At 44.4% G+C, this 14,157-nt stretch overlaps 1 protein-coding gene across 1 annotated transcript; it reads left to right on the top strand.

The window, feature by feature from the left end:
* Positions 1–506: 506 nt before the first annotated feature.
* On the top strand, positions 507–12,358 carry LOC102572454 (zinc finger protein 107). The gene is made up of 3 exons (XM_014608425.3): positions 507–594; positions 3,872–4,756; positions 7,904–12,358. The coding sequence occupies exons 1-3, from the start codon at positions 555–557 to the stop codon at positions 10,525–10,527; spliced, it is 3,549 nt and encodes a 1,182-aa protein (XP_014463911.2). The 5' UTR covers positions 507–554; the 3' UTR covers positions 10,528–12,358.
* Positions 12,359–14,157: the final 1,799 nt, after the last annotated feature.

Raw genomic sequence — 14,157 nt, forward strand, 5'->3', positions numbered from 1 at the left:
GGGAATGTGAAAAACGTAGCTCTTTCTTTCCTCTATACTTATATTTTAAAATTATAGAATGTAATATTATACAATTATATTTCTAATTTAAAATATATTAAAATATGTATTTATATTTTATTATATGCACAGATATAAAAATATATTTATATTTTTAAAATCTAGAATGAAATATTTAAAAATTAATGTATATATTTTAAAATATATTTTAAAATATATTTGTATTTTATTTATATATTTATATGCACATATACAAAAATATTTATATTTTAAAATTATAGAATGTAATATTATAAAAGTATATATATATATTTTTTAATATATGACATTTTAAAATATATAGGTTTTTTAAAAAGCTAAGTTTTTCACAGGAACGATGGTGGCGGGAACCGGGCGATATGCGCATGCGCATTGCACGAGCAGAGCTGCCGCCGCGCTATTCGAGGGACTCAGGCCCCCACATGGGGGAGGGCAATGCGCATGTGCAGTTAGAGGGAGGGCGCATGCGCACTACCAGCCGCCAGGCTCGGGTGCGGACGCCGCTGCGGGCGGCCATGGAGGAGCAGGGGCGCCCGGAGCTGGTGAGCGGCTGCGGTAGGTGTCCGGCGCCATGGAAGCGGCTGCCTCCCCGCGGGGCGAGCGGAGCCGGCCGCCGCCAACATGAGCGGGGCGCGCGCGGCCCCTCCCCCACGCGTGCGCGGGTCGGAGCGGCGGCCACCCCCCCTCCGCATCCCTCCTGCGCAGCCGCAGTGCAGCTCCGCGCGGGGTATGCAAATGAGATGTGACGTGTGCGCACGCGGGAGCTTAACCCCGCGCGTGCCGGGCTGCGGCGTCACTGGAGAGGCTGGGGTGGGGTCGGAGCACACACGTGTAGACCCGCGTGCACAGGGTGGGGCGTGTGTTGACACAGTTATACAAACACACACGGATGTGCATCCACACACGTATACGTATTTAGATACACACGCCTCTTTGGGTACATCTGATACCTTTCATTGGACCGACTAAGAAAGCTGGAAAAATTCTTAGCAAGCTTTTGGGTTTACACACATTTACACACACTTGTGCACATCTCACACACCCACACACACGTGTATATACACACACCTACACACACACACACACACAAATAAAACTAATTTCCCTTTAATCCAATAGTATTTTCCCCTGGTTTAGGGCCGTTTGCTTGCAGGTGGGCCTGGGCCTGGCGCTTGCTGTGATGAAACCTTCAGTGGCTCTCACAAGAACTAAGACCGGGCAGCATCAAGTCAGCCGGTTGTTGTCTCCCGGTTTAAGTCTTGCTGGGATCACTCGGCAAGGGCTTCGTCACTCTTGACACAGGTTATGGAGGGTCAGACTGCTTATGGCTTTGGTCAAATTAAGTAAAGCAGATAATGCAATATCATAAAAACTTGTTTTACAGGGATACAAGCCACATTTTATCTATCTATAGATAGATAGATCTATATAGATGCAGGTTTCCCTTGCTTTATGCTGTACATGCGTTCCTGGAAGACAGCGCATAACTCAAATTAGCATATTTGAGTGTTCAATGCCAATAAATGCAAGGTTCTCCACCTTGGTGTTCAACACCGATAAATGCAAGGTTCTCCACCTTGGGAAGAAAAACCCACAGCATCCTTATAGGCTCGGCAGTGCTATGTTGGCTAGCACTAAGGAAGAGAGAGACTTCGGGGTACCCCATCATTGACCACAAGATGAACGTGAGCCTGCAGTGCGATGCTGTGGCTAGTAAAGCGACCAAAACGCTGGCTTGCATCCATAGATGCTTCTCAAGCAAATCCTGGGATGTCATTCTCCCCTTGTACTCGGCCTTAGTGAGGCCGCAGCTGGAGTACTGCGTCCAGTTTTGGGCTCCACAATTCAAAAAGGATGTGGAGAAGCTTGAGAGAGTCCAGAGAAGAGCCATGTGCATGATCAGAGGTCAGGGAAGCAGACCCTACGATGACAGGCTGAGAGCCCTGGGGCTCTTTAGCCTGGAAAAGCGCAGGCTCAGGGGTGATCTGATGGCCACCTACAAGTTTATCAGGGGTGACCACCAGTATCTGGGGGAATGTTTGTTCACCAGAGCGCCCCAAGGGATGACGACTAGGTCGAACGGTCATAAACTACTACAAGACCGTTTCAGGCTGGACATAAGGAAGAATTTCTTTACTGTCTGAGCCCCCAAGGTCTGGAACAGCCTGCCACTGGAGGTGGTTCAAGCGCCTACATTGAACACCTTCAAGAACAAACTGGATGCTCATCTTGCTGGGATCCTATGAACCCGGCTGACTTCCTGCCCTTTGGGCAGGGGCTGGACTCGATGATCTTCCAAGGTCCCTTCCAGCCCTAATGTCTATGAAATAAAGGCAGCCCACTTTACAATGTAACAAATAGCAATATATTCCAAGACCTCAACTGTACTGACCCCCAGACCCATTTCTACCACTTTTAGAAGCCAATTTTGGTACTCGCCAACAGCAGACAGGCAGCTGCCATTGCACGCTGTGCTTTGCGCCCGGCTGCAACTGCCCCGGGAGCAGCACTGCTAGGCTGCATTGTGGCCCCTCCCCACCCTGTGTCGGGATGCACGTGGCGTTGCGCTGCTCCCAGGGCAGCTGCAGCTGCAGAAGCATGAGCTCCAGCTACCCTGAGTGACGGACTTCCACCACACCTGTCACATAAGAGTGAATTTACCTTGCGTATAACAGATTTTGGGTATAAAAAGGGTCGTCGCATAAGAGCGAATTTGCTCATACAGAACCCACATAAAGCAACAGAAACCTGTATAGATATACGCTATCTATCTAAAAAGTATATCTGCTTCACTTCTCCTGAGTAAAGCCAGGAGCCATCTGTCTCTTCATAAGCACATATGAAGCCCCCTGGGTTACATCATAACAAGAACCGTGCCCAGTCCCATTCGCAAGCAAGTGGCCCTAAAATAGGGGGAAAAAATACTGGCTTATCTGTGCAGTATTTTATGAATGCCTGATTCTCTGCGGACACCTAAGAAATCTTTGCTCAACTCCCCAAAGAGTTTAATTAGTCACCTTAGATAATAAGTTGACCTCTGCTTTTTATTTGGTGAGAGAAGGGCAGAACAAGTATGAAGAAACTCACGTGTGTAATTTTGATTTTCAAGTTCTGTTCTGGCCCTGCTGCTGACTCCTTGCATAACCTGAAGCAGATGACTTTCCCTCTCTGTACATCCCCTCCCACTCTTTTGCTGTTTTACAAATTTAAATTATAAGCTGCCTTGGGGCAGGTGCACTTAATACTTAACACAGCAGGTTTGTAATTTCAGTAGTGGCCACTAGTAGCAAACAACCATCAGTCAGTCTGGGTCACGGTGTGTGCATGAGAAGTCACCCAGACCTTCAGTGCATAAACATAGGCAGGGGTGGAGGCTGCCCAAACTGTCAAGCCCCCCTTTAGACAAAATGCAACGTCCTGACTGAGTCTAGACATTCACTGCCTCAGTGGCTATAGTTGTATATGTGTCTGTGAATCAAACCCAGGTGTCCTGCATGGCAGAGAAGGATTCTGCCACTGAACTGCAGGGGACTTATGTAGCCCCTAAGCAGTATTATAATAATATTAACAGTTTTCATGCTCCCCATTGGGAGTGACATTATAGGGTGGACTTGGGAGGTGTAGCTGGCAAACCAGCAGGTGGCAAAGAAGTGGTGTGTAGTTAACTGGCTATGACACATGGATGAGGAAACAAGGTTGTTTGAGAGATGGGGACACTAAACCTAACGACTGCCAGATGACAGTTCAATTTCTGTTTGACTCAAAGCGAAGGGAACTGGGGTTATCTGGGAGTTTTGGAACGGTTGCTAACACTGTCTTTTTCTGCCCTCAGAGTCTGATGTCTTTGAAATCGACCTCCCAATAACTATCTTAGTGCTGAGTGATGATGATTTTATAGAAGATGAAGAACAGGAAGTCTCAACAGGTAACAATTTGAACAGTCAGGAGAAGGAAGAGGAAACTGCTTTGAATAATGTCAGCACCATAAAAAACACAGAGGAAGAGCAGAGGCCTTCAGATGATGATAACATTATAAGGAGTCAGGAAGAGGAGAGCACTTTGAATGAGGACAATGTCACACATTTCAGCACTTTGAATGAGGCCTGCTGTGTTGTACAATATCCAAAGGAAATTTTAAGAAAGGAGGAAGAGGAGATTACTCTGAATGAGGACAACGTTGTAAAATATCCAGATGAAATTTTAAAGAGTCAGGAGGAAGAGGAGACCATTTTGAATGAAGACAATGTTGTAAAATATCCAGAGGAAATTTTAGAGAGTCAGGAGGAAGAGGAGACCACTTTGAATACGGAAAACACTGTGAAATATCCAGAGGAAGAGCAGGTTTCTTTGCGTGTGTGTGAGAAACGTTCCACCCAAGTTTTGGTAACTGATCTGGATGCTCTGAGCTCTAGTAAATCCAGTCCAAATTATGAGGCTTCTACATCACCTTCCACATCAACGTCCAGAATAGACCCTGTGGATATAAGCAAGTGTGCTGAAGGCAAAGGACACGAGAATGATGACAATTCTCCAAAGGTTCTTTTTTTTCTGTCGCGTGCTGAAAATGAGGGTGGGGACAGTCTGACAAATGGACAGGTGATTTTGGGAACAGCATTTACAAATGAAAAGGAACTAAGGACTAATGAAAACAACAGCAGTCAAGAAAACCCACCAAAAACCCATTGCACGGATATGGAGACATGTGTTAACACTGAAGGTAACTCATTTTACTTACCAGAAGTAAAGTAGATGATCTAGAAGATTGCATAGAGTGCACCCTCAGCAACTTAGCAGAGAACACCAAGCTGGGGGGAGTAATAGATATGCTGGAGGGCAGGGCTAGGATTCAGAGAGACCTAGACAATTTGGAGGAGTAGGCTAAAAGGAATCTCATGAGGTTCAGCAAGGACAAGTTCAAAGTCCTGCACTTAGGACAGAACACTCCCATGCACCGGTACAGGCTGGGGGCTGAGTGGCTGGGCAGCAGATCTGCAGAAAAGGACCTGGGGGTTACTGTGGACAGTCAGCTGGATATGAGCCAACAGTGTGCCCTTGTTGCCAAGAAGGCTTGCGGCATACTGGGCTGCATCAGTAGGAGTGTTCCCAGTAGGTCAAGAGAAATGATTATTTTCTTCTATTCAGTACTGGTGAGGGCCACATCTGGAGTACTGTGTTCAGTTTTGGGCCCCCCACTACAGAAAGGATGTGGAGAGGTTGGAGAGGGAGGGTCTGGTAGAGGGCAGCAGGAATGGTGAGGGGGCTGAGGGACATGACTTATGAAGAGAGGCTGAGGGAGCTGGGCTTATTTAGTCTGGAGAAGAGGAGACTGAGGGGATTTTATAGCAGCCTTCAACTTCCTGAAGGGGGGTTCACAAGAGGACGGAGCTGGACTGTTCTCAGCGGTGACAGATGACAGAGCAAGGAGCAATGGTCTCAAGTTGCAGCAAGGGAAGTTTAGGTTAGATATTAGGAGGAATTTTCTCACTTGGAGAATAGTAAAACACTGGAACAGGTTACCTAGAGAGGTGGTCAAATCTCTATCCTTGGAGGTTTTTAAGACTGGTTAGACAAAAGCTTTGGGATGATTTAGTTGGAGATGGTCCTGCTTTGAGCAGGGGGTTGGACTAGATGACCTCATCAGGTCCCCTCCAACCCTAACTTTCTAAGATTTCTATGAAGAGTTGAAAGCTTCCTCTTTGAAACAAGTTTTAAACTTTCCAGGAAGACTATCAGTACTTTTTTGCAGAATCTAAGCTTTTGGGGGTTTTTTGCAATTCAGTTTCCAGCCCTTATGTTTGTATAGATTGCCTATCACATATGAACCGATATCAAACCAAAGCACTTCTACTTTCCTGAATACCTGGATGGCATCAATGTGTCTGCCCTTGCTGAAAGATCACACACATTTCAGCAGAGTGAATACTGACCACAGTCTAGCTGTCATTTTTGTTTTCCGGAAGCCTGCATCAGCTAAAATGATATTGGTTTGATATTTGTTCATGATTGAGAGATTCAAATCTGAAAGCTAGGGTATGGGAAAAGAAGCTGAAACACTTCTCCCCCTTTTCCTCAGCCAGAAATCTGAGTGAAAGTGTAGTGAGTAGCAAAACATTGCCTCCCTCACTGCAGCTGGGAGGGTGGCACAGTTATAAGTAGTTTCTCCTCCCCCATTCCCAGCTCCTGGGGCCAAGCAATTCTAGCAAAGATCAGAAAGTTTCATATCAGGCATCCACTGGCTAGACCGGGGTGGGCAAAATGTGGCCCGTGGGCAGGATGCAGCCCGCCAGGCCATTCTATCTGGCCTGCAGGGCCCCTAAAAAATGTAGAAAATTAATATATATCTGCCCCTGGCTGCCTGTCATGTGGACCTCGATGGCTTGCCAAAACTCAGTAAGCGGCCCTCCGCCCAATATAATTGCCCGCCCCGGGCTAGACACTGATATAAAAGGGAGACTAGGAAGAATTTAGGGCAGTACCTTGGTAATACTTTTGGTACCGAGCTCTTTCCCAGACTCTGCAGAGGAAAGTATCTTGTTATTCCTCACTGTCATGCTTGGCAGCCAGTAGGATTAATCCTCTGATTACTAGGTGGTGGGTGAAATTCTAAGCCCCATATGAACATACGTAAATATATAGTGACAAACCTAAGCTTAATTCTCTTTTAAGTTACATAGAAAGGGTTGAGAAAAATAGAGAAACAGAAAACAGAAGAAAGTAAAATTATAGTATAGAAAGGATTGGGGGAAAACCAAACACCATACTGCCCAGACAACCAGGACTAAATTCGCAGGTATAGTGTAGGCCAAACATGTTATCCATATTATTTGAGGAACCATACCAAACACCTTTCCTATACTATGGGCACATCTACATCCTGTTCTGTAAAGCCCCTACATCCGCAGATCAGGGCATGGGGCTGGGAAGCAGCAGCTGGGGGAGGGTACATTTTACACCCCCCATGTCCTGATCTGCTAATAAGAGAATGGGGCTGGGAAGCAACACCTGGGGACATTTTTCTAGCCCCAGTCTGTGGATTGGAGCATGGGGCTGGGAAACAGCTACCTGGCGGAAGGGACAACTTCCTCACCGGCTGCTGTCTGGGCTGATCGGGAGCAATTTCCTCCTGGTCAGCAGTCTACACATGCGCTACTGCACACTAAATTGGCAACCACAGTACACTAGTGTGCAGTAAATGGTGTGCACATGTAGATGGTGATGCTTTACTGCGCAGTAGATTAGTCTGCTGCACAGCAAAGTATTTTATGTACACACACCCTGTATATACTTCTCAGGGCATAATTTTAGTACCAAACGTTGCCCACCAGGAAGGGTGAGATACAGGTTGTGAAGAAAGGTAACTAAATCACTCCTCAGTGTTATGGTGTTTCATTGCTATTACAGCTGGCTGTAAAAATATGGTGAAACTATCTTACCCCTTTATGGCATCAGCTAGTAGCATTCCCTTTGCAGGGGTTGGCACGCTGGCTCACAAGGTGGATCTGTCCGCACAGAGCTATTTTATTGGGCCTCCAGAGCTGGGGGACTTCTGCAGTGTTTTAGCAGTAGGGGGCTTCACCCATATAACAGCTGGGATAAGTGGAGCGGTGACAGGCTAGATTGGAAGCAGCCTGCTTTTTAAGCTAGCTCCATTAAAATGATCCCCACCCAAAAGGAAGTTGCTGACTCCTTCTCTATTCTATTCTGAACAACAGCTCTTGCTAGTACTCACATAGTCTCTGCTTTTGCCTTCGGTCTCCCTCTGTTTGCCTCCTCCTCCACTGATGCTGTTGATAACTTTGAGCATAACATATCCTGATAGGTTGTGAGAGACTCAGGTAAAGTGTCACATGTGTTTTCTTTTCAGATCTTTCCCCTTCAGAGAACAAAAATAATGAAGCTGAAGACAGAACAAGAAAGGAATGTGGTTCTGAAGATGAAACTCTAAATTCTGGAAAACTTAATGGCATTCAAGAAGATCTAAATGTTGTAGAAGAAAGAGAGAGTGTTCAAAGTACTTCTGCCCCAGTTGATAATGAAGACTCTTCTATATTGGAGGATTTGCCAGAAAATGCAGGTGAATCAGCAATGAATGGTATTGAATCCATTATTTCTGAAGACCGTGTTCATCTATCATTACCTTCATCTTCTAGAGAAATGGAAAGCTCAGAAAATCTTGATATGTCTCATGTGATTACAAAACATGTAAAACAACTGGATGTAAAACAGCAAGAAGAGACATTGCTACTAGACGATGAGTACAACAGCAAAACACTTTCTCTGAGATTGTCTGCATATAAGCATAAGAAGAGGCTGAATTTCAAATGCAGGTTTTGTAGCTCTGCATATAAATGTACCAATCTTCTAAAGAAACATGTTTACTCAGTGCATCAAGATAAAAAAATACACAAATGCTGCTTTTGCCAAAGAACCTTTTTCTTTTTTGTCAACCTTAAATTCCACCTTGCATTTCATAAGGCAGGGTTAAAATATATAAGAAAATATAACGAAGCGAACATTGCAAAAGATGGAAAAAACACAGCGCAAGCACAATCTTTGGATAAGAAAAAGGAAAGTAAATATGAGAAATTTTTCATCAAAATTGGAAGGGATTTTAAAACGATAGATACTCCCACATTTTTTTCTTACAAAGTGTGTCTCTTTGCTTCACCAAATCCTAAGGTTTTTATTCATCACGTGAAGGGACATAGAGACACACCTCCTTATTGGTGTCCTGAGCGTGACTATTCCTGCATTAGCTTGTCTTATATGCTGAATCACATGTACTGGCATGCTGGCTATGAGCTGTATAAGTGCAGGTTCTGTAATTTTTTCTCGCTGTATTTTGCAAGCATGATAAGACACAGCTACATGCATACGGGGGCCAAACCATATTCCTGTGAATTTTGCCAGTCAGCATTCACAAGTACAAGCGGCTTAAAGCGGCACAGAAGTATACATGCTGGCAAAGAATTGTGCAGAGTCCGTCAACACCTCAGCTTTTCAGTCCTGGAGAGGAGAAATGAAAGACCTTCAAAGAGTTATACATGTGATCAGTGTAACATTGTATTTTACACTAAAGGACACCTACGCTTTCATAAGAAATTTCACAAGCAAGTTGAAAGTTATGCTTACATGAATGAGGGCGACAACTGTCATAGAAGTGAAGCATATGGAGATGACGGAGATTTCCCAAAGGATCAGATTCCTCCTTCTGCTTCCAACAATAGTGATGATGATCACTTGGTTAATGAAACACACCTGGACTTAGCTTCAGGATCAGAGTTTGAACAGGAGAGTGATCTCCAGAGGGATATGAATACAAGGTTCGACACACAATTTTGCAAAAGTAGCCAGCAGCAAAGTAGCAATCTGTCTATTGTAGACAATGGATCAGAAAATCTTCCTAATACTTACCAGCATGATTTTGTGTTGCCGCAGTTGTCTCAAGAGGTCACTCCTTCACAAGTTCCAGGACGTAATGAAATTGTTACAAATTATGAGCCTCTGGAAAGTGTTACGCCTAATGCCACAAGGTCACCCAGTAGGACTTCTTTCAAACTGTTCAGGTGTCAGCACTGTGATTATGCCACTTACATGTATAGCAACCTTAAGCTGCATTTGAGGACACACACTGGTGAAAAACCATTTGAGTGTAATGAATGCAGCAAGATGTTTCGGACCTCTAGCCATTTGCGGAGACATAGCTACATGCACTTACAGGAATGTCGTAAATATGATGATTCTTACCTGTATTTAGGGAACAGTTCAAAACGTATTAAAAAGCAGTGTAAAACTCAGGGCACAACTCTAAGAAGAAATGATCTTAGTTCTGTGGAAGACTTGGAGCGTGTCCATTCCATGTTCAGCCCAGAAAGCTTTGAGAAACCGATGGATCTTTACAGGGGCAAAGAAAGCAAAAATGCTCTGCCATCACAAAGTCAAGCCCAATACTACAAGTGTGCAGAATGCAATTACACGACATACATTTTAAGTAACCTTAAGCTCCACGTCATGATTCACACAGGTGAAAAACCCCACGCCTGTGATATTTGTGAGAAGAAGTTTCGTACCACAAGTCACCTAAATCGACACAAGCTCCTGCATTTCAACACGGAGCTCTTCAAATGTAAAACCTGTGACTATTCAACAGACAAATGGCAAACCCTCAAGCAGCATCTGGTTACACATATAGATGGTACCAAGCTCCAAGAGCAATCACCATTGTCTGTCAAAACCTACAGGTGTCAAGAGTGTGGCTATGCCACTGCTCACAGTGGAAACCTGAAGCAACACTTGCGAATTCATACAGGTGAAAGGCCGTACACGTGCAACCAGTGTGCTCTTGCTTTCCGCACATCGAGCCACCTCAAGCGCCACTTGCTGACTCATTTGAAGTTACACTGCAATTCCTGTGAGTTTTCCACTAGGGATAAATATGCTTTGAAGAAGCACATAAAAGTGCACAAGGATAAACCTGCAGATACCTGAAGTTCAATATAATGCTTTCCATCCTCAGTTTTGTATAGAACCATCAATCAGCAGTGTTTGAAGACTAGACAGTAAAATAGGATTCATTAAAATTTGGGGTTATAAGCTCCAGGAAGTTCACAGTATTTCAAACATGTTCTTTGCCCTGCATCCACTATGCCAACTGTCATCAATTTTAAAGTTGCCATGGTAAAAATTGTGGAAGCATCCATGGGATCTGGGCTATAGTACACTGAATGGAAATTAAGGGATTATGCATAAAGCGGGCGTAAAACACATGTACATTTTCAATTTAAGTTCCATCATGTGCTGTGTTAAAAAGACTCAAAGCTGTTAAAAGCCCAATGTAGTTTAAGAAAAGGGTGAAAATCTAGGCCAGGGTTGGTATAGGAAAGAGTTGTTCTGTAAGTGCCTACCTGATTGATAAACACACTTTTGCACCACCTACCATTGCCTTGTGAGCAAGGATGTGAGGTGCTATTTGAGTTCCTGTACTTATTTTCAGTACAGGCCCCACCTTTATAGTAGGCTGATCTTTTCTGTACCACATGATTGAGATGTGCAGACAAAACATATTTAAGTGAAATAATTTTTAATCCAATTCTTTCTAGCACATCAGCAACTTGCAAACTAAAAATTGCAGAGTTGTGTGAAAAATTAGTTGAAAATGGATCCCTCCTCCCATTTGCTGTATGTTGCAATCCCTGTTCTGGGGGTTTTCTATACCAGTGTCCAGAGGACGGACTTAAGAAAATAACTTATGGAACCAGGTCATTGCAATCACCAATTTAGAGATGTACAATGCGGGTTAAAGGGTACGTGTAAACGCATTCCAGTCAATAGACTACTAGCCACTGATCCACGTTGACATCTTGCCTTTTCAGTCTTGGAGAGGAGAAATGAAAGACTTTCCAGAGTCACCCTCCACTGCTTTTTTGAATGTGGCAACATTCCCAGTTGAGAACCACTGTTGTTGCTGGCTCAGCTTACCTCAGTGCTTGTCAACCGGCTGTTGCTGCCTCCAGATAAAACTGCCCTACTTACCTGCTGCACAGCCAGACTGGGAATGGCCGTGGCACTTGTGTGTGATCCTCCTGTGTAGGGCTCTCTCATTAACCTAAAGCAGGCAGGAGCTACCTCCTCCTATAGCCCTTCCCAGTCTGGCAGTCCCGGGAACAGTTACACCTGTGCGCCTCTTTCTCATGCCTCTGTTTCCAGGTCGAGTGGGAACGGGGACAGACTGGGAAGACCTACAGCCTGAGCCAGCTCCTGCCTGCTTTAGGGTTATCAGGGAACTCTAATGCAAGAGTACAATGTGTGGCATCGCAGCGCTCCTGCGGGTGTCTCGTAGCACTCTGGTTGAGAATTGCTGATGTGAATGCATCTTTTGATGCTTATTTACTTTTCAGGCAGCCTGACAGAAATAATCGTCTATATTTTGCATGCCACCGTTTTAGTGGCCTAATTTTGTGAGATGCTGAGCATCCTCAAAACTCATTTCTGGATAAATACCAAACTTGTTTGCAACCAAAAAAGTTGGAAGTGCAAGTTACAAAGCGTGGTTGGCTCCAGCCGAGCCCACCACTTTTATCCTAGTTATTGTGCAGCCCAGTCCAGAAAATCTTCTCCAGGGTCATAAACATTTCATAGAAAAAGTATGGGTCTTTTAATTTTTTCTTATTATTTTAGCTAATAGTTATTTAAAGGAGACTTTTCTTAGCACTGCTTGTTTCCCATGTACCTTGTTTTTTACTAAAATTCATAACCCATGAAGAGTTTTGTTTATGTAGGATTTTATATCAAATAAAGTAAATTATTTTAGAAGAGGTGACTAAGTTGATTCCTGCATCTGTTATAAACGTGGACTGCTGTTTCTGAAAAATACACTTAAGTTCATGTTCTGCATTGCTGCCCATATCATTTGAAAAACTCTCTGCTACCCATATGGAAAAGATAAATAATGGAAACGTGCTGCATCTCTATTCATCAGTTTGTATAGAATTGTGTTCAGATAATGTACATGGTTTTGATGTACATTTCCACTATTAAAGTCTTAAATGTGTTAAAATAACCTTAGCTCAAAAGTTGGTAAAATGCAGTGTTAGCCATTGAAGTATTTACAGCTTTGCCTTTATAAACAGATTAATATGGCTTCTTCAAAATGCAATGAATACTGTAATAATTGTAAGATTTTAATAACCATTGTAAAGCAGTATCTTGGAATACCCTGAAATTTTTCAAAATGCTTCTGTGCTGCAGTGATCACAAACTGATTTCAAGCTACTTCATTTTATCAGGGGTTTTTTTAACTGTCCCTCTAAAACTGAGTGTACAAAGGCTGCTCAGCAAAGCAGTGGCTATTTCATTTCCTAATAGAAATACAGCTTGAGGGACCAACCACTGGGCCCTTTACTCTGGATACAATAGTAGACATTAGTAGACAATAGTAGATACAATAGTAGACATTATTTGCATGTCCAGGATGTGCAGTGGCAAGATTGCTTAAGCAGGGGCTGAACCAGGGGATTTCTAATGGCAGGGGTTGCTTAGGGTGGCTTACTTGATGCGATTATCCCAACAGAGGTAGAAATGGGGCGAAAGTAATACTAAGAATCCCCTAATCTGCTCCCCTCCTTACTGCTACACGTGTCAGGATGTGTTTAAGCCTCTCTAAGGCATTGGGTGTTGGCTACAGGGAAGGCTGAGGATTTTGGCTGGGATGTGCTAATGTTTCTGCTGAGACCAAAGCCAGAAGTTCCTGGTCTTGCCCCTCTGCTCAGGGTCAGACCAGTGGTCATATTTGAGGTCAGGAAGGAATTTTACCCCAAGGTCAGATTGGTATAGACTGAGAGGGACGGAGGGATTGCCGTTCTCTAGCAGGGGATGTGGCTCTCCCTGGGATGTCTTGAGCAAATGTTAACAACCTTTTATTAAAGGACATTGGCCCAATGTCCCAAATTGCATTCTTGCACCTCTGGCAAGTTAGGGTGTTACATCTTGTGTCACATCAGGATTGACAGTAATTGTACTAAGTTTATTTAGATGACGGCTTTGCGCAGGAAGCTTTGGATAGGGACGATCCTGCCTCAGGCAGGGGATTGGACTAGGTGACGTCCGGAGGTCCCTTCCAGCCCCGCTTCTCTAGGACTTCCACAAAATGATCTTGCATAGAAAAGGTACGTTGCAAACAAGGATGTCAGCGCGGGCGAAGCGAACATTCCCGACCAGCACCCGCACGTTTCTCGTGGATCAGAACAGACCCGTTGTCTTGCAACGGTGTAGGTTGTAGCCGTGGTGATCTAAGGATGTAAGCAGATGAGGTTTTTTCGGGGGGGTAAATCTGATACCAGATTTCCCCAAAGACCCTTGTCTTGCAAACACGCTTTTTAAGATGGGTTTCCACAGCAGGCAGACGGGGCATTCAGTGGGGGCGGGTTTCAGACGCAGGATCTTCATCTCGGGCAAGCTCCTTGACCGCTCCCACGACCCCAGCAAGGAGCCAGAAATACTGCCCCTGGTCTGCAGTAGCCCTACAGTTGCCAGGCCTCCAAACCCACACGCACTGGTGCCAGTGCAGGGGCAGCTGTATGGCGCGGGCCCTGGGGCTTGCACTTGTGCGAGGGTTTCAAG

The sequence above is a fragment of the Alligator mississippiensis genome, chromosome 1 (genome assembly GCF_030867095.1).
Source record: "Alligator mississippiensis isolate rAllMis1 chromosome 1, rAllMis1, whole genome shotgun sequence".
Classification (NCBI taxonomy): domain Eukaryota; kingdom Metazoa; phylum Chordata; order Crocodylia; family Alligatoridae; genus Alligator; species Alligator mississippiensis.